The sequence below is a fragment of the Tauraco erythrolophus genome, chromosome 6 (genome assembly GCF_009769465.1).
Source record: "Tauraco erythrolophus isolate bTauEry1 chromosome 6, bTauEry1.pri, whole genome shotgun sequence".
NCBI classification, from domain to species: Eukaryota; Metazoa; Chordata; class Aves; order Musophagiformes; family Musophagidae; genus Tauraco; species Tauraco erythrolophus.
The window spans coordinates 26,820,024-26,841,171 of NC_141470.1; the positions used below are offsets into that span (position 1 = coordinate 26,820,024).

At 44.2% G+C, this 21,148-nt stretch overlaps 1 protein-coding gene across 1 annotated transcript; it reads right to left on the reverse strand.

Annotated features, from left to right (window-relative positions):
- Nucleotides 1–623: 623 nt before the first annotated feature.
- On the reverse strand, nt 624–11,167 carry LOC104382107 (acyl-CoA (8-3)-desaturase). The gene is made up of 12 exons (XM_086614007.1): nt 10,979–11,167; nt 8,292–8,402; nt 7,803–8,000; nt 6,901–7,002; nt 6,602–6,730; nt 5,634–5,694; nt 5,433–5,509; nt 3,507–3,604; nt 3,050–3,146; nt 1,994–2,073; nt 1,448–1,573; nt 624–675 (listed from the first exon to the last, which is right to left on the reverse strand). Exons 1-12 carry the CDS (start codon nt 11,165–11,167, stop codon nt 624–626), a joined length of 1,320 nt encoding a protein of 439 aa, XP_086470133.1.
- Between the last annotated feature and the right edge of the window lie 9,981 nt (nt 11,168–21,148).

A 21,148-nucleotide genomic window follows, 5' to 3' on the forward strand; every position in this document is an offset into this window, starting at 1 on the left:
AATTAGAATCTTTTTCCTCATGCATATTTCCTACTGCTGCCTGCACCTTCTCCACCTCACCCACATACCTACAAATCAGTTTGGGCTCTCACGTGCTCCCTGCTGTCCCTTGGTTTGGGTACTTCTATTGCTGTTGTTAATTACATATAGGTATTTGAAAATACTGTGCCTATGCAATTCCTTATTGCTTCCATGTCTCAATAGCTCCCGTGTTCTTTGATTTCATAGTCTCAACTTTCTTACTACATCCACAATGAGAGCCACCGCACAAAAGCCTATGTTAGATAAGAGACCTCCCCTCCTATATTTTCAGCAAATGAAGTATCAGCAGACAGAAAGGAATCTGTTCCCGGTCCCAAAGCTGCCTCCAGCTTGGTGGAACATAACCTCTTCCATTCAGCTTTTCCCCATAACTTAGCACCAGAGAATAGGAATGAAAGAAGCACAAGAATTAAGAACGCATCTTTTTTAAAAATCATATTAATCACATCAATGGAATTAAGCTCCATCACCTCCCCACCTCTGGCTTAGACAGCTCTCTCTCCTCTGTGCAGTATCTTCGTGGTGACCACCACCAGGAGGCAACAAGGGTGGGGAATTCCTCTGTAGGGATCCATTGCTGCTTATTTATGCAGATAGGCATCAAGCCAGAGCTCCCCTGAATCTTTCAAAGAGCTGCCAAGAGAGAACCACATTTCCTTAGAAACAAGGTAATGAAACACAGTGCTCAGGGAACAGAGCCTTGTGGGAAAAATTCCCGTCTATAGATTAAGCAAAGGAGATCATAGAAAGGTTTGGGCTGGAAGGGACCATTAAAGGTCATCTAGTCCAAGCCCCTTGCAATAAGCAGGGACATCTTCAACCAGATCAGGTTGCTCAGAGATCTTCAGAGGCAAGGCAATGCAGACTACAGCTCCTTGGAAAGCTGAAAAACCAGACCACTGGGCCTATATCAGACAAAGACTGGAAGGCCAAAGCAAGCAACTTCAGTAGAATGAAAACAAAAGGAGTAAGCATGGCAGAAGAGAGCTGCATGACTTTTCAACAGAGTAAGAAATATCTGGGGTGCAAGGAGGGGGAGAAAGGAAGAAAAAAGAAAGAATGAATGACAGTTCAAACTCATCTTTACGCAAACACCTCTTTCCGTGGAGCACACTCGGAGACAGAGGTGCCAGACCTGGCGTCCTACCGAGCTCTGACTCTTCAGAGTCAAAGAAAAGGAGCTCTCCATTAGGTTGTTTCTACTGACACCTTCTGTCTGCTGCTACTGAAAGCAGCACCATGGCTGAACAGTTTTCTAATCCCTTTCATAGTCATCTGTACTACAGATATTCACAGAACTCCTGCGATCCAAGCTGGCTGCCCCTCCCTTCCCACCTCCCTCGCTTGCTTCCTCCATAATATTGGAAAACCTTTCACGAAGGAAAGGCAGTGGGTTGATACATACTGCACTATGTCTGCAAAGGCAGCGAGCAACGGCTTGCACTGGTACTCAATACCATGTTTGGCACACAGGGACTTCACCAAAGGGGCCACCTTCCAGTAGTTGTGTCGAGGCATTGTAGGAAAAAGGCTGCGGAAAAAGAACACGGTGATTCAACAGCATCCGTCATCACTTCACAGAATTCCTGTCCCTCTTCTGCACCAAAGCCTGGGAGTGCCTCAACCTCCCCTTGTACCCATAGCCATCAGTGGTCCGTAGTGGTCCCTCTCATGTCACTTCAGTCGGTACCTGTTCTAACCAAGAGGCTGGCAATCCTCACTCCTGTGCCATGCTACTCATGTCTGAAGTGGTGGTGGTGCTCACCGGTGCTCCAAAAAGTTTCTTGGCATTCCCATTCCATCCCCGTATAAAGAGCACAAAATTTACCCACATTATCTTTTGTTCTTGTATTAGCTGACAGAGGGACAGGGACCTTGCAGGCTCTTCAGACCTAGTGTAACTAGCACTCCTTGAAATTCCCTCGCATCCCCAATCCATGCTTCAACTCACTGGTGCTCAATTTGGAAGTTCAGATGTCCACTAAACCAGTCATTGAAAAAGGACTGATGAACATTACAGGTTGCCTGGAGCTGAGAGAAAAAACAGTAACATTTAAGTGTTGTTTTAGGAATGCCCCTTCTCTTACATGTGTCAAACACAACAGTAAACAGGTACAAGTTCCTTCTCATCACATTCCTTCTGGCTGAATACAGCAACTCCAAGAGCTGTCGCCATGCTGTGATGGCCATGCTGTGACATATGATTACTAGGGACATAATTTAGGAGAACAGACTTAACTTCCCCAGTGAGATAAGCCATAACAATCATGACTTTCACTTCTCTCACTTAAAAAGCTATGTAATGGCTTCAGAGTACACAAGAGAGAGCCGCATCCTTCATGCATGGAAAGCTCTCCATCTGAAGAGCCTTGTAGCATCTTTAATTATTTTCCTTGAGGCATCTGTGCTCGGCATTTGAAGCCTTCATCTCACTTCTGTGCGTTCTTTCTTTGCACTAATCATGCACTTCACACAGCGAGGACAAGATGCTATGAAGACAGGCTGAGAGAGTTGAGGTTGTTCAGCCTGCAGAAGAGAAGGCTCCAGGGAGACCTTCTAGCAGCCTTCCAGTACTTAAAGGGGGCCTACAAGAAAGCTGGAGAGGGACTTTTTACAAGGGAGTGTAGTGATAGGGCAAAGGGCAATGGATTTAAACTGAAAGAGGGGAGATTTTGATTAGATCTAAGGAGGAAATTTTTTACAATGAGGGTGGTGAAATACTAGAACAGGTTGCCCAGAGAAGTTGTGGATCACTCATCCCTGGAAGCATTCAAGGCCAGGTTGGATGAGGCTTTGAGCAATCTGATCTAGGGGAAGGTGTTCCTGCCCGTGACAGAGGGGTGGGAACTAGATGATCTTTAAAGTCCCTTCTAACCCAAACTGTCTATGATTCTGTTTTCCTCTCTCAGTTCCCACCATTTCTGTGATCAGCTCTCTTGGGCATTATGTACCCAGAACTATAGCTTCTCACTTTCAAAGTCCCAGGTGTCTGGAAAGAAGGTCTTACCTGAGTAGAGAACCAGTCCATGTTCTTATCATAATCGATGTGCATCGGGATGTGATTCATTTGTGTAACCCAGACAAACCAGTTGCTCTCTATAAACCTGTGCATAAGAACACACACAAAGCTATCACTGATCTCACACGGAGACCGTACCAAGTCGGTACAAAATGCTCACACACATGCAAGCTAGTCATCGCTTGAGAAAATGAACATCAGAAGCCCCCAACATCTGATCAGTAGCTCAGACCTAAACACACCTTTTGTCTTCTACACTGACACTTTCTACTTTCTAAAGACACATGCCCGACAGAAAACAACCTCTGTCTTGCTGAAAAACAAAAGGAGACAGAAGAAAAGGCAGAAGATGAGGAAAATAACCAGGAGGCTGAAGAAAAGCTGACACGAAGTATCGATGGGAAGTGGGTAAAGAAAATGGAGGAATTATAAAGTTGAGTGATACCTGACTAACAGATGAAGCCCCAGGACACCCTTCACCCCCAGTAAGGGTGAGTAGGTGAGAAAGAATCGGATATAGAAGGTCAGCATCCAGGCCAGGTCCTGTAGTACAGGGAACAGATAAAACTTCATTAAGAGAAAGAATTACTGGCTTCTGAATTTACCATCTGTTTGACGTGGCTCTCTTTAAAACCTTCCATAATAATTTCTACCGATAGATTTTCTCTCCTCAGCCCCATCACAAAGCACTGTGACACACAGCTGCTCCTGGGCTGAGGAATTATCCTTGTCTTGAGCCCAGCACAGAGCAAACCCTAGAGAGGACATGGTCCAAAGCATTACATTTTTCCTCTGGATCTAAAGAGAAAGCAAGCAGTGTGAAAACCAAAAACCCAGCCAGTTAAAAGAATAAAGAGCTCTGGTTTACCTCCACCTCATCCTTTTTTGTTCCTCTTCACATTTCTTGCAATCTCTCTTTTCCCTCATGTTCATTTTCTCCTGACTGTCCCACCTCCCAGGCAAGAATAAAACAGCCAAGATGCCTCGTCTCTAACCCCCACAGCTGAGAGAAGAGTCATCTTTTTTCTGCATTTTTTTCTAAACTCTCTAAAAAACATGTTATTTCTCAAGCTCCTGGATTTTCCCCTAATAAACTACCTTCCAAACAACTCTGAAAGTCCACTACACATCCCTATTCCACTTCACACTGAACTATGAGAATTCAGTTTTAGGCTACTTGAAAGCTATTCTATTTTTAATACATCATTTTGCAAAATGGAGGCGCACTGAATACCTCTCCAGCCCCTCCTGATTTCTGCTACTTTTCCCCTTTTTCTGTGCCCTTAAGTCTTTACTATATTGTGTTTAGAAAACAAAAAAGAGTGGCCAGAATGACCACTTGTCCTGGTTTCAGCTGAGACAGAGTTAGTTTTTCTTTTTAGCAGTTAGAAGAACTTTGTGTTTTGGATTTAGTATGGGATTTGTTTTGAGAAGAATATCGATAGCGCACTCATGTTTATGGTTGGTGCTGAGACATTGAGGACCTTTCAGCTTCCCGCATTTTTGCCAGTGTGCAGGAACACAACAGGCTGGGGGGGAGTGTGGCCGGGACAAAGGGTCCACAATTCCCCTTATGATTTGAACTTAGATTTAGGATTGAGGGCCAAATTGGCCAATGGAGTATTCTACATCATGCAACGTCATGCCCAGTATACGGATGAGGGCTGACTAGGAAGAAGAGCTCTTGCTCTTCCAAGGGCTCTCTCTCTCTCTCTCTCTCTCTCTCTCTTTGAGCCTCCCGCTCATCCAGGATTGCAGTGTCAGGACTTGCCTGTTTCGTGATCATTTGCTAGGATGGGACACTGGGTGGCATGCAATTACACTGTGCATCACTTGATGGTATATACATATTTTTATATATATATATTCATATATTATTTTTAAAATTTTATATTATTTTTATTATTAAAATGTTCTTATCTCAACCCAAAAATCTCCTTCCCTTTTCCCCTTTAATTCTCTTCCCCATTCCGTAGGGGTGGGGGAGTGTGAATGAGCAGCTGCATGGTGTTTAGCTGCCAGCTGGGCTAAAACATACCACCACTTCTACCTTAAGCTCTTATGCTACCTGAAGGACAACTTCTGTATGAACATCGACTCTGCAGAAGAAGGAATGCTTCCAGGTGCTCACACACCCTGGACCGAGCCACAGCATCAGAGAACACCTTTAGTTACCCAACTGTGAATGGTTCTTCTACAGAGGAGAAGGGCTGTCTGGAAGGTACCCTGTCCACCCCAGCAATTTCCCAGATCGTATACTCCCACATCTTGCCACAGAGATACACAGCTCAGAGTTCCTGCCAGTAATTTCTTGCTCTGAAACATATCTGCAAAAGAAGAAGTCATCATCAGCAAAGTGGAGCTGACTTACCACCCACTGTTTCCTCTGCACCACAAAGTAGAATATGTACCACTGGAAGTAAAGAGGCACCAGAGCTGGAGGACCAACTAGAATGGAGAAATAGATTGTAGAGACATTAACAGTGTCCTTTTATCCCAGAGAGATGAACTGGAAAAGGAAGGGGTTGAGTGAGTGCTGTCCATAGAACTGCAAAAGGGTAAGGTTACTCACTGATGAAGAAGTACTTGTGCTGGTGGTTGTAAGGCATGAATTTCTTCTTTTGTACACCAAGCTGTTAAAATAAGCAAATTACTCAGGCTGTGAAGACAGCTAAAGACATCTGTGCATACACTCCTACCTAAGCTTTCAAAGAAATGTATACTTAGATACCTCTGAAAGAGATGTCCTATCCAACCATACCAGCACCCACCATGCTGTTGGCTTCATCAGCCCCTGGAATTTCAGCCTGTGACTGCTACAATAAGTCTTCACCCCTGCCTTGGATGCGCAAGACGCTGGGTAGTCCTTGGCACCACAAACAGCAACATGCACTGGAAGCTCTTTCCCTACAGAGGGCACAGCTGCCCAACAACACTTTAACCAAAAACCACGAGGCACCGAGAACAGTTTGCTGCCAATATAGCTTCGGAAAACCAGAAAAACCTATGATACTCTTCATAAAGATGTGTGTAGAACTCCCACCTCCTTGCAATTCATCTCCATTTCATTCTTATTTTAAAACATACTGAAAATAACTTCTATTGAAATTTTAAGAATATAAAAATCTCAGAAGTATTTAAGCATTACTAAGGAATATTAAAGACTAGTGGGAGGCAAAGTAGCGCTATGTAAAATAGCAAGTCAACTCAAGCCATTTTCTAGATGTTCTTCTCATTTTACCGAAGCTGTTTTGGTTGGTTTTTTTAAACCTTCAGAATAAATTTGGAAAATTTCAACCCATAGCAAGATCATATTAGGGCAAAAAACATTAAAAAAAAACTGTTGCAACACTAAGTAAATGGAAGCTAGTGATGTGTGAGGATCTTTTTTCTTCCTGTTTTTCAAAAGCCTTCTCTAAATTCCTAAATTACTGAGACAGCTCATTCATCAAACCAACTGGTCACTGGTCTCTTAGCTCTCTGCAGCCTTCCAAATTCTAATCCTAATGCTGTCACCTCTCAGTCTTCACCAGGTCTCACCTCTACAGAGAGTGTTTTTCCCAAAGCGAAAAACAAGGGGTGCATGTTAACATCAGGGTCCTTTCGGAAGCAGTTGGGTTTAGCGTGGTGTTGGAAGTGGAGGTGATTCCACCAGCTGGCTGGTGCTCCCTGCAGGAAGGGACGAGAAGAGAGTGCAGTAAAGAAGTTGTATCTTCTGTCCTTAGTCCTCCCTCCCCAGTTGGTCCTTGCATTTGTTTTCTTCTTATATTGAGACTGGGTTTGACTGCAAAGCATCCTGGGCGAGGCTCTAGCAGTACCTCTCACCATCGAATGCCCACCTTCAGATGGCCGATCACAAACTTGTGCACCCAGTGGTTCCACCTGGACTTGCTAAAGACTGAAAGGTGTCCAAAATCATGCTGGAGCCAGCCAGCCTGGGCCTGGAATTAAAAAAAAAAAACAAAACCAAAACAACACAAAACAGTGCTGCTGGGGAAGAGTCAGGAGGCTCCGCATCTGAAAAGGGTTTTCTTTTCTCCCACTCCCACGCTCCTCACAACATCCCCCTAGGTATTGAGAACATTTCCACCACTAAGACTTAATCCAAACACTTCTATTATATACCAGCATAGTCCAGACTTTGCCTGACGACTTTTAGTCCCAGATAGTCGTTTTCATGAGGAAGGAAAAAAAATCATGGAGGAGGAAATAAAAAAAGTCACAGAGCTCAGAAATAGCATTTTTCTCTTACAAAACTGCACTGAAATCAGCAACAAAGTCTCCTTTAAGGAGCAGCTTGCTGCTGCCTCCTCCGAGTAGTTGTAATTCCAAGGGGATCATCTGGCCACAGGAGAAATAGCTGGGGCTTTGAGAGCTGCTCTGCCCTCTCCTCTAACTTGCTGCAAGTTCCCATGGGAACACAGTGGCTTGGCCCCGGCACAGGGCCTCGGAGTTCTGGCACAAGGGACCTCAGAAGCGTAGCATGGCTTTCACTGTATGAAGAAGGCTGGGAATAAGGAGGGCTTTGACAGATTACGGGAAGGAAAAAGCAGGGCAAAGCCTGCTCTACCAAAGAAGCATGTCACAGCACTGTAATTTTGGCCCTGCGGTGGAACCCAGGGAGAAGGACAGTTTTAAGAAGTGCACGAATTTCTCCCGTGCTTATGGCAAGGAGCACCTAAGTCTCAAAGGGTTGGCTTTTGGTGTTTCTGGGGCTTTTTTTTTTAGCCTAGCTGCTTACCTGGACAGTGCCTAGAAGCACTGCAGAGAAGAGGAAAGACACCGTGGATGCTCCAAAATACCAGATGGTGAGCCAGGCTGCAACATCCAACACCAAGATGTGACAGAGATACAGGATGAAAAAGATGCAGTTGGGGTTGAGAAGTCCCATCTTCTCAACGGTTGCACGGAGTTCACGGAAATCTTCTACCAGTTTTTTCTGTGGGGAGATCCGACAGTACCTACTGGTCTGAAAATGCCTCAGGAACCCAAACAGGAGCTCAATTCCCCCTCTCAAGGAGCTACTGTGGCAATGGGGAAAAGCTGAGGGTCACATGGAGACAAACTTTCACTAAGACTACGAATAATGACATGAAGTCAAGGGGAAGCTTCAGACCAACACAGTGATTTCAGGAGATCCTGATATTTTATTACAGGGAATTCTGGCTGCCAGTAAGAGAAGTTAAATAGCGTACTTTCAACCCAAATACCAAATTTTGAAGATACTTACATTCTTGCTGGGCTCAAAGCTGGGTTGATCTGGTGCCAGTTCCCCAATCAAGAGTGGTCTCATGTACTTTCTTACTAGTGTCTTGTCAAGATGAAATGCTATGAACGGATCCTGAAATACAGATATAGGAACAGGATGAAGGAAAACGACCGTTCGGGTGGCCGCAAAAGAAATATATTTCACTATATCCTGGACTCAGCAGAAAGCAATCCAACTAATGGAGCTGCTTACTGCCACAAATCTTGTTGCTTTCTTCCCACCAAAATGATCATTTGAAGCTGAATTCTCTGTACCATTGTCTATCTATCTGGATGCTGTTAATTATAGGTCACCAAGGACTACCGGCTCACTCTCCTCTTCCTTCTGAAACTGAAAATTTCATATCCTGTTGAACCTTAAGAGACACCAACTCAACAACTGTCTCTACTTTGTCTTTAGCTTCCACCTTGTTTTTCTTCAGGCCCCTTATCTTGAAATGAAAGTCTGACTAGGGAGAAGGGCGAGATGTTAGCACAGCACCTGAATCAGCCAGCTGAACTGGGAAAAATAATGGGACAAGCAGGACATAGACAGGTGATGGCAGCTCCTGGTGACCCACATCAACCTCTCAAAAGCCCCACGTTATTCCAAATACGCTTTCCTGGCAATCTCCAATGCCTACCCTGCCACATCTACCTAGAATAGTTTTGTTTTCTTGCTCCCTGTCTCCTGTTCCCCATCTAGTTCTCCTCCATGAAAAGGCCTTTTTTTGCCTCCTTACCACTCAAAAGATCCCTGTTAGGGAAATCAGTTATTTTTATCATTGAAATGTAATGTCAATCTCCATGGCAACTAGGCAGCCAGGTGAAAAAATCACTAGTGAGCATTATCACTATAGATTCTATCACTATATTTAGATTACAGAGCCCCTGAGCACACATGGCAGTTTGACACTGACTTCCTACTGAAGATCTCCCATTTACCTCCTTTTTTCTATTTCTCTCTGTATACTCTACAACCTCCTTCAGTCTAAGGATGCTTTTTCTTTTCTGAGATAGCATCTGCCCACTGTGCATCACTTTGTAAGCTCCCTGCACCACGTCCTGTTCAGCATTGTAATTACTAGCTCATTGTTGCATGCTTTTAAAATAAATTGTCCTTTTATAAGATCTCTAGTCAAGAAAGGGGTTAAAAAACGAACCCTGGGTCAGCCCTGTTGTACTTCTGATGTAGCATCTTCTCCACTCAGGCTTATGTGACTAAAGGAGGAAAAGGGAAGAGGGGAACCTACATTTGCATTTTCTCATTAGAAGAGGAAAAAACAAAACAAGGCGGAGTATGTGGGCAGATCAGAGGAGGATGGTACCACACATTTAGACCAATCCTTTCCGTCGAGGCTGTCAAACCTGGCAGTGCAATCCAAACAGGACATTAAGGGACTGCTGATTGCACCTTCTAGAAATCAGAACACTCCAGTGACATTCAGGAAACTAAAAGTGTTCTTTCTTTACTTTCCTTTTTTTTTTTTTCCTTTCTGGTTTTGAGGAACCTGATTCTTTTCATTTCCAGGACAAAACTATTAGAAAAATGGGAGTTTATTTGGCTCAGGTTCCTGAGCGGTCAGCAGTTCAACTGCACCCAGCAGCGACACAGCTGATAACGCCTAAAGAATGCAGCCGGCTGCAATCTGACTGTCTAAACTGTGTTCAGCCCTGCGTGCCGGCCACTGTGATCGACCCATTTCTGATCCCACAACGGGGCTTCAAAAACACATGTGCGCATCCTGACCTCATGACGTACGTGCAAATTCACCTATTATCTTCCGCTTTATGTTATATGCGTATGATGAAAGGAAGGAAATTACTAGATCTCAAGTTCCATCCTTTCTGGTCAAGGATAAAACTGGACTGAAACACAGTCCATCAAAAACACTTAGAGGCAGCTTCAACATCCATACCTGCCCTTGGGTCTAAATATTTAAATTTGGGGAAATGCATTTTCTTTCATGAAAGGCCTAAGCAGACGATGGAAGGAAACACAAGGACAAACTTACCCCACGCTCTGCTGCCAATGGGAACAGTTACTCCTCTTTGCAACAGTCATTGGCATTCAGACAGGGTTGACGTTTCTTTTAAAAGACTGAAATACGACTTTCGTAGTATTTCGCGCGAGTGCCATCTCTTGAAAACACGGTGCTGGGGTTTTAAAGTCAGCCAAGGCTGAACGTGTTCAGAGACACACAAAAAATAAGCCTATCTGCGCACGTGCCAGCGTCACTATCAATACCTTGAGTGCTTCTGCTCAGATCTGGCCTGTGGCACGTCCAAAGCCAGCAGTAATCTTACTTACTGCATGTGTGCAAAAACTAACGGGTTTTTTTTGCAGATTTGCTGTTTGCAGACACCGTATTTGCACCCATTTTAGTTATTCCTTCAGAAACGTTACCTTGTAAAACCTGTAAAACTCAGCCGACACCTTTGCACACAGGAGCTACCACGGTGCAGGTGTGTGACACAGCCCTGCGCGGCTCCGACGGCCCCCGCTCCGCCGCCGTGTTCCTGCCCCGAGTGACCTCACCCCACGCGTGTCACCCCTCTCCAGCCCTCCTCAAGCTGCCTGCACCACGAGGCGGGAGGACGCACTTCTCTATCCCTCTTCCAGCCCTCCCCGGGATGCCCTTACAAGAGCCGGGGTCCCCCGCCTCTCACCGTGGCGTCCTGCCCAGCATAGTGGCTGATGACCCGGGAGCCTCCCGGGTGCCTCCGGTGGAAGTGGCTGATGTCGTACACCTTCCTCTCGATCACCAGCCAGCGCTCCGGACACCCCCGCCCCGTGCGCTGCCCGATCTCCTCCCAGGTGAAGCACCGCAGCGCCGGCCCGGGCTCGGGGTCCGCCATGGCTCGGCCCGGCTCGGCTCGGCCTCGCGCCGGCCGGACGCTGCCAGCCAGCGCCGCCCGAGTCGCCCCTCCGCGCTCCCCCCCAACCGCCTCTTGAAAACCGGCCGGCTGGCCCGCTTCCCATTGGCTCCCCGCGCCCTCAGGCCCCGCCTTCCCGCCATTCCCGCACGCCCATTGGGCCCCCCTTCGCCTTGCGCCCGCCTCGTAGAGGGACGCGCGATGGGCGGGAGGGGAGCGCCAGCCCCGGGCCGCCGGCGGGAGAGGGCTGAGAGCGGAGAGCGGGGGCCCGGGCAGCCCCTGCCGTGCTCCCAGGCTGCAACGCCCAGAGCTGCGGTCAGCGTAGCTGCGGGCCTGGGGTTTGGTGGTGGAAATCATGGAAGAGGAGGAAACTTCGGGCCCCCCGCAACAGGCAGCTGCCTGGCACCTTCAGCTGGCCAGACTGTGCGAAATTATGGGCTGTAATAGGCACAGGGCGAAATTATTCCCAACGTATTTGAGGGCACTCTATAGACCTCATCATCTTAGCTTGCTCAAAAAGTAGCCGGTTACGAAATGCGTTCCTAAAGGTGTCAATGCTGGTGCCAGGGCTGTTTAAATGCCTGCTCTTCCAAGCACAGAAATGGGTTAAACGAACCATTATGTAGATTTTCTGATTGCATCTGACAGGGGAACAGCTGATGTGCTGCAGGGCAAGAAAGATGAGCAGACTGACAAGAACATAGAATCAGAGAAACATTGAGGCTGGAAAGGACCTCTAAGATCATCAAGTCCAACCGTCAACCCAATACCACCATGCCCACTAAACCATGTCCTGAAGTGCTATATCTACACGTTTTCTGAACACTTCCAGGCATGGTGACTCCACCACTTCCCTGGGCAACCTGTTCCAATGTTTGACCACTCTTTCAGTAAAGAAATTTTTCCTAATATCTAATCTAAACTTCCCCTGGCGCAACTTGAGGCCATTTCCTCTTGTCCTATCGCTAGCTACCTGGAAGAAGAGACCAACACCGACCTCGCTACATCCTCTTTCAGGTAGTTGTAGAGAGCGATAAGGTCTCCCATGAGCCTCCTTTTCTCCAGGCTGAACCACCCCAGTTCCCTCAGATGCTCCTCATAAGATTTGTGGTCTAGACCCTTCACCAGCTTTGTTGCCCTTCTCTGGACATGCTCCAGCACCTCAATGTCCTTCTCGTAGTGAGGGGCCCAAAACCAAACACAGTATTCAAGGTGCAGCCTCACCTGTACCGAGTACAGGGGGATGATCACTTCCCTAGTCCTGCTGGCCACACTATTTCTGATACAAGCCAGGATGCTATTGGCTTTCTTGGCCACCTGGGCACACTGCTGGCTTATGTTCAGGATGTTCAACTACTTAAACATCAAGTAGTTTAACATGAACAAATGCCAAGTCCTGCACCGAGGAGGTAAGAAACATGGGAAAGGGATCAAAATATCAAGTGGTTGGTCCTAGGTGACTTGCTAGTTGGAAAAGACAGAGGCTTGGTGGTCCATGTTATACACCATGTTATATACCATGTTATATGCCATGTTTTCCAGGCCTGGAAAATTATATCATTCGCCTATTTGAGGTCTAGCAGATACAGGATTTGGAGAAAGCAGAAAAGCCAAGGTCCCAAGCCAGTGGCAGAGGATCGACGCGTAGGCTCTGCAGTGCAATTCACACCCAAGTCTCTTCTTTTCAGACCACTTTTACAACCTGTTTCTCCTCACTTTGGGGCTCAGGAAGCCTCATCTTCCCTGCCCTTGGTTTTGTTTTCCCTTTCCAGCCAAACTCTCCCACTTTTCCATCTGTCCTGCCTCTCCCTTTCAGCTGCCACAGCCTCCTCTGTTCCTATGGCTGCATTTGGCTGCTGCTGCCAGGATATGCAGCCAGAGGCAGGAAAAGTGTCACCACAGGTATATCAAAGAATACACCTGCTTGATGGTGATCTGCGGATGATTCTTCATACAATAGACTAGTGAATAATGCTGGAAGAGCAAATGATGCTAAGATAGGCAGATCCATCTGTGTGGGACTTCATACATATACACTATAAATGTACATTAAAATGCCTGATTCCACATTCATTGCTTTCCCTAGTAGCAATGGTCTTCTCTCTGAACTCTCATTGCCAATTCCAAATTTCTTTGTTTTCATTCACACCTTCCAATCTGACCTAGTTACAGCAATTCCAGTTGAATGTAACCATAGAAACAAAGACCCACCAGACTGCATCCCTTCTTGTTCTCAACATCACCTGATCGCTACATCACATCTTTCTAGCTTGGAATTCTATGCCTGCAAAATGCTGGATCGAACATCTTTTATTTCATCCTTCCTCTAGCAATGCCACAGCTAATACATGGAGGAAGGCATCCCTGCTCACACGCATTTGTGCTGTTGCCCATGAAAGAAAAGGTTCTCTCCCGATCTCAGTGAAAATCAGAAGTTGCTTTGTTTGTCGACTGCTGACCAGCTCACAAACACAACTGTAAAAGACATTAATAAATAATGTTTTGCATCTTTTTAAATTTAACCATTACAATTAGAACAGGGCAGCAATTATTTCAATTTCTTTCTGATTATCTGTTGCGCAAAAGAATAATTGTCCTAAATTCAGTTGATATTTTCAGTTTGAATTTTCATCATTAATATGAGGGAGCACTGATCAGTTTTCTGTTTCCTATACACCATACATAAAAAAATATCGGTTTTCCTACACAAGTTAAACCTTTGGAAACTTGTTTTAAGGAATTGTAACAATACCCAAAAAGCTTGATAAGCTGCAGTCTTGTTCCCCTCATTTGCCTCCTCTGATTTCAGCAGGACCAGAAGCTATGAGGGATGTTCACATCTTATTAAAATGTTTTCCCAGACAAATTATACAACAGTCCTTGGAAATACCTTCAATGCTTCTTCTGATACAAAATCTGTGGCTCTCTTTCTTTTCTGATTCAGCTCAAGAGAAGACATCATGGAGGCTACTTGAATCATCTGACTCTGAGCAGTGAAGGTTTTTGTGTCCTGCTGCAAGCTGCTAGTTGTCAACAGCGGTCGGTTCTCCTGCACTTGCCCTACTTGGGATCTCAGTGAGTTTCACAGAGACAAGAATGATGTCTTTGTAATGAAGGCTGCAAGGAGAAAACAGCTGCCGTTACACACTCACCAGCATCCTGCATCCAGCTGCAACTCTTGGCATTAACAGAGAGTCAATCTTCGAATTAACTAGGTAAAACCCAACCTGGCCACTCTGCTCTTCTTCTTTCAGTGTTTGACTCATTGTTTTGCCTCCACTACTCCCATCTCCCTTTCTCTGTATTGTCATGATCTAGCTGTGACCCAGCTTCCTAGGCTAAAAAGGATCACTGAATATCCAAAAGGAGATAAGAGATGGTCTTTGATTCAGTCTTCTGATCTGGCTGCCATTCATTCTTAGCAGCCCAGATGACTTGAGATCACCAAAAGTCAGAGAAAATATATTAAAAGTCCTTCTGTCACTACCATAATTTGGCTGTTAACATATTTTCAAATATCTAAGTGACCCGGGTGGTGAAGGATCACTAAGTACTCAGGCATCTGGTGACCAAACCAGTAATACAGAGAAATAGAGGAGATGGACTGAAAGGATGGTAGCCTTTATTTTACCATCTTGAAGCAGGGCAAAATGAGTTAAGATATGGATGGTGGGGTCTGAACCCATAGAAAATAGAAGATTTAAAAAAAAACAAACAAACAAAAAACCAACAAACTAACAAATGTTAAAACCAGTTTGAAATAGCAAAGTCTAACAAGAAGAACCAGTTCTTGCCTTTTGCTCAGCCTAAGCAAAGCTTCAGATGCAGGGCATGTGGGAACTGCAATGTGAGGATTTACAAGATGCAGGCTGTCACCAGTGTAATTAAACCAGCTTCACCAATGAAGGAAATGTAGGAGGAAACCACCAATTTTGGCATCATACTCCTGGCAGGGAAGAGCTTGACAGCTCCCTGTTAACACCACTACCATGTCAGGCTTAGGATCCACAGGTTGCATTGGAAGAATTAGCGTTAACACCCGAAAAAAGGGGTAGATACTAGAAATATTTCCTTTATTCTTTTCTGTTGCATTATTGGGAATGATCTGTCATAGTTGAATAATTTGAACCAGACAAGTTAGTATTGTACTTGGAACTGTTTGTTTGGATTGCTAACACTTTCATTATGCTGACAATAAATTCTTGGTTTTGCATATAAATAATGTTTCCTCAGCCCACAATAACTGCATGGACTATTTGCTCTGGTACTCTGTCCTAACAATTGACTGCTAAAATTTAGATGCAACAATTATACATGACAGAGGGAAAGAATTAATACATGTGATTTGAGAGGAGCTTACATCTCACCAGAAAAAGCAACCAGGTGTGGCGGCTGAATGCACGGACTCCGTAGATGTGATACCAGAGACATTTATTACAATTTACAAGCAGCTTTTATAGATCATTTTTCCAGCCACGATGTGTCCACGCGCCCTTTGCTTAGTTATCATTGGTTACGACCAGTAGTGCACACGCCTGTTTTAGCTTTGCTATTGGCTATGCCTAAAAAGCATTATTTTCTATCTGCTAAGCTGAATGTCAGCTTCTCACACTCCTCATGCCAGCTGCTCACACTCCCTTTTCCTTTTTATCAGCGTTCCTCCTCTTTATCGGTGTTTCCCAACTTCATCAAGAACACAGGCTTAAATCATCAAGGTCAAACCCCAACTGTAACTGTGTGTATGATTCCACAACCAGGAATCACTGTACATAAGGGATGGGGTTGCTGGGATAAAAATAGGTGCATTTTTTGTCCTCCAAAATATAAGTTAAGAGTAGCAACTGAGGGAGTAAGGTAGTAATTGCTTAGAGTTTTTCACATTTCAAAGCAAAATGAGTAGAGAGAAAGGGAAAGAATCTGATGGTAACAGGAGAACATCAGTAGGATGGACTTTTCATTACAAATTATTACTAATGAGATTATACTGACAAGGCAGCATTAAGAACAGAGCCTTTCTCCCCTTATTTTTGTCCTGGTGGATACTTGCAAAGTCTGCCCCTTTCTATACTAAACAAGCGTGATTATGGACTCTGCTTCCTTGGCATCCAGACTGGTTTGTGCCCTGACCCTGATAATCCCACATGGCTGACCCGAGATCCACTGTGGAATGTGAAATCCACACCAGCGATGACAATACAATGGGAATTTCTGTTTGTTTGTTGGTTGGTTGGTTGCCTTGTAAAGTCAGTCAGCTCTCAGCCACTCTCCCAGGACTAGAAAAAGTGTCGTCAGCTCCCTTCAAAATGCTGGAATATGTCAGCAGGAAATATCAAACACATCTTCAATAGCATATTGTCTTAAATAGCATTAAAATACATCAACTTAAAGAGCCAACTCTAGTAGCACACAATCATGTGTATGCTATGTAACAGAGCAGACGAAGCAAAATGACCAGTACTATACACAATAACTAAGAAAATCTATATTGAAGACTTATGTTTTCCAAATTACATTTTTCTGATTAAAGTTAGGAAGAAAAACTTTGTGTCTGCCCCCAAGGGATGGAGAAGTTTGCTTTTGTTATTAAAGTGATGCTGCAACAACATCCCTACCTAACCGTTGGGTTCCCTCACCTCAGCCCTGTGCTTCAGCACCCCTTTCCCCAGTCAGGATGTCATTTAGCCATTTTGAATGTGTTCAAATTTATTATTCACCCATCTCAGCCCAAATTCAAAGCTCCTCAGCCTTTCCTTCTAGTGAAAGGGAGAGAAAGCCTGAGGTCCTTTCTCTCCTACATGTATTTTTCCTTGGCAGAGTAACTAAAGGCAGCTTCAAGTCTAAAGAGGCAGCTAAATCTGATCTTCGCTCTTATTTTTCTCCCAATATCTTCAGTTTCTATCCTCTCTTTCTCTTTCACATCCGTGCTCCATGTTCCCCCCGTGCAACCCTTGCTCACTGCTCTCTCCTGCCACCTCCTTTTCCCACCACGTGCCACAAAGCCATCTGGCCTTACCAAATGGCTGGTGATGGATCTCATCCTTATGAAACTGGGGAAAAGGAGGATTTTCCCCCTTGTCTGTGAGGACTAAGGTGCAGCCGATGGGCATTTCCATGTGCTGGTGCCAGGCTGGGTGCTGCTATCAAAGTCGTCCTCCAGGTATGAATGGAGATTCTGATCCTTTCTAAAAGGCAGATTAAAATAATCTTATCTCATTTTACCAACTTCAACATAAAACTCTATAAAGGGACAAGACAACAAACTCAAAAATTGTTATTTCTACTACATGTTTAAAACACTTATCTCAGGGTATTGCTTGCTTTCTTTCACATTAACGAAAGAATGTCCGATACAGCGTAAAGATATTTGAAACATTCATTTGCCCTGTTTTTCCCTCGTTCCACACCAACTCAGCAAGACGTCCTTCACTTAAGTCACTGTATGTTATTTCTACGTTATTTTGAAGAGCACACATACCCATTCTATGTGTTCCCCCTCCAAAAACTCTTCTGCTTTGCACTTCTGTCTATATCCCCCTTTCCATGCTTTCTTTCCTGTCTTGTTTCTCACCTTTTTTCCCCCCCATCTCGTGACTACCTGATTAAACTCAGGGCTTTTGTGTCCCTTATACGAGTTCTTTGTGCTGCTAAAGCTACACCATGTAACAAATGCAGCCTTTCACCTACTTGGCCGCAGAAAAGAGTCTGTTCTCCTCTCGCTGCCTTAGCTGGTTTGTGCCCCAGGAGCCAAATAAAACCTAGAACAAGTGCCGTGCAAAGCCTTGACAGCATTTCAGGCTGCACTGCAAGAAGATCATAGTGCTGGGGTGGGTTTTTTTTTGACTCGTCGTTAAGTTATTACACAATTATCTGTGAACTGTCCAGATGAGGAATTCTGTGGGCAGACTTCATGTACATCTAACAGGTACAAGAGCTGATTCCTAAATGTACCTATAGCTCACCAGCCTGGGCTGCAGCACCAAGGACACTGTTACATCTTCCACAGCCAGGAGGAAATGGCCTGCCTCTTGTAGGCAGGGTCTGTACCTTGAGTTAATTGGTTAATTAGTTAACTCAGTCCAGCTGGGTAATAATGATCAGATGCCATATGTACCCACCTCCTTACCAGTTCACTTCTCAGGAGGGAGGACTTACTCAGGAAAATATACTATTCTAGCCCAGCGTTTGCATATGAAGCCAGCCCTGCGTAGATTATCCACTGCTTAAAGTCATCAGCTCTGAAGTATGAAATCCCTTGGACTGACCAATTAAGCTTGTTGTATATCAAATAACCACCAATTTCAATAACACTAATACATCCCTTTTGTGGAGCAGTCACCTGATGGACTGTGACCACCAGATAATACTGTGAGTTGCCAATAACATGTATCTTTATCTCTACAAGTCAAAAGAAGTCATGGCTTTGAATTGAGTTGTGAACATGGAGGACATAACTTTCAATGAGGACACAATGAAAAGATTTCATGAATTTGCAAATTAATTTCTTTTTGAAAAATCTGGCTTTGCAGTGGATCCCCCTTAGGTTCTAAGTAAACTTCTAAGTTTCATATTCTAAGTAAAATATCATCAGTGAAGCTTGAAGAAATGCATCATAAGATAATCAATTGTATTATGTTTTCTTATTCCTTTCTCTGTGTTGGCTGGTGGCCCTCTCCATCTTCTTAGACATCTCTATGTTCTTCAGCTTTGCAATCTTCTTCTATATGGAATTATAAAGTAATACAGTTTGCAAAGGACTTCTGGAGGGCTACAATACAACCTCCTGGCTTAAAGCAGAGCTACTATCCCTCTCAGCACAGTCACTGGATCTAGAGAACCAGATCTTCAACTTTTATTAACAGGAAAATCGTTGGGATTCACCAACTTCCAGTTGTACAAGATTTTACTCTGAAGAAGCAACATAGCAAGAGATGTCACTGGGTCTTTGTTCTGAACTACCACTAGAAGTGGAAATGTTAATTTGTGTCACCCAACAAATATGCTGTAAATTACAGCTGAAAAGTAATAATAGAACTTTATATGCAATGATTTTTAAACCGAGGTCTGCAGATCGCTCGGAGTCCATGAACCACTGTATAGGGGTTCCACAAAGATGACTGGGAAAGATCTACAGCGCAGAAGCTTAAAGTCACTAAACATGGACCTCTCACTGGAAAATCTTTAGGAGATAACAAATCAAAACAGTAATTTATTGCCATGCAGGGCTAGTCAATACAGATTTGACAGCCAGCCTGATTTCCCTTCGCATTTTGTTCTACACAGGGAATCCCAGAGCTGAAAGCAGCTCTCTCCTCTTTCTCCTTCACCAGACCAGCACAATGACACAAGCCAAAGTCTGGTGTGGGGACAGTGCTATAGTATTTCTTAACAAATAACGCTTAGAAGAGCCTGACTTTCATAGTTAAAGCCCTTGCTTCGGAGCTGTAGCCTGAAAAATCAAATAATGCATAGCAAAAGGACGCTATACTTTCAAGTAGAAAAGTGAAATATCGATACATCATGCAACAGGATCAAAGGAAAAAGAAGCGTCTCAGAATTGCACCTAAATTAAACATATTCTGCCCTGTTATCTACCCTACCTCCTTCTGTTCACCTTCCTTGACTGTGCTTTCTTATAAAAAGATCTAGAGAATGCAAAAGGTGGAGAAGTGGTGATCTGAAAAAAAGAAAAGGCAGGGATGTACGTTCAGGACAAGGGTCCGTGATTTTCACTGCTGCTAAGAGTTTATGTTTCTTTAGATACAATGTCTCACTTCATTGCATTTAGAGTTCTTATAAGTACAACTTTACTACACTAAATTCCTGTATGCTCTTTCTTTCAGGTGATCTTATCTACACTTCCCTTTCAGGATGCAGTATTTGGTACAGAAGTCATTACTGCACCATTCAGTCAATGAGGCTGCTCAACGTTTCACACCTCCAAGCCCTGAAAACCCTCCAGACTGAACAGATAATTGATTTGTTGGCAAGGTTTCTTCCTGTAAACCAGAACGGATTAATTTTGCTTATAGGATGATTTTGCAAAGGATGGTGCACAATGAAAGCTGAGACAGGCTTATATGCACAAATTATATATATATATATATAAATCCATAATTTATGGCATGCATGGACCTCAAAGCTATTTTTGAGTGGGAACAAACAACCAAAAACCTGAATCCAAAACAAAACAACAAAAAAACCCACAATCAAAATAAGGAGAGAAATAGAGAGAAAAAAGAAGAGAGAAGGAAAAACATCTTCCTGGTGACCAGCCCAGGAACAGAAGCAATGGGGTCTTCTAGACAATTGTCCTCTCCTGGACACCCTCTCCAGTGGAACAGGGAGTCCACAGAGCAGTTTTCCAACAGTAACAATCCAGTTTTCGTCAAAACCCACTTAAACTCATTACTGGTTGCTCCTGCCTAAGACAATGTTAGCAACGACTGGAGCACACCTGATGAGGTGCAGGAATTGCACATTCCGGGCACCTGTAACATACAAGTACTATTATTGGATATGTAAATTATTTATCTACTGTATTATCCAGTAGGCTCTAAAGTTATAAAGTAAAAGCTATGAGGCAAAGGGTAAAAAAATGGGGTAAGAAAGGATGAACCCCTTACCCATGGAAATCAATTTTTAGGAGAAATCAGACAAAACAGACAAAAACACATCAGAGTGCATCTGTGCAAGGCCCTGAGGATAAGGGCACTTGGATACCACAGTAAAAGCACCTCTGGGTTTGTGGTTACAGGGGAAAGTCAGGGAAGACCCTTAGGATTACAAAGCTTAAAGCATCCAACCTGCCACCCAAACACGTCTACAGGCATAAAATGCTAAAATTCAAAGAACTAAGCACAGAAATTGTCCCAGTAAACTTTCCCACATCAGAAGCGATGAGCTTGACGTCCACCTTAATGTAGTGTCTTGCTGACATTTATTATTATCCCTGTCAGAGGTCTA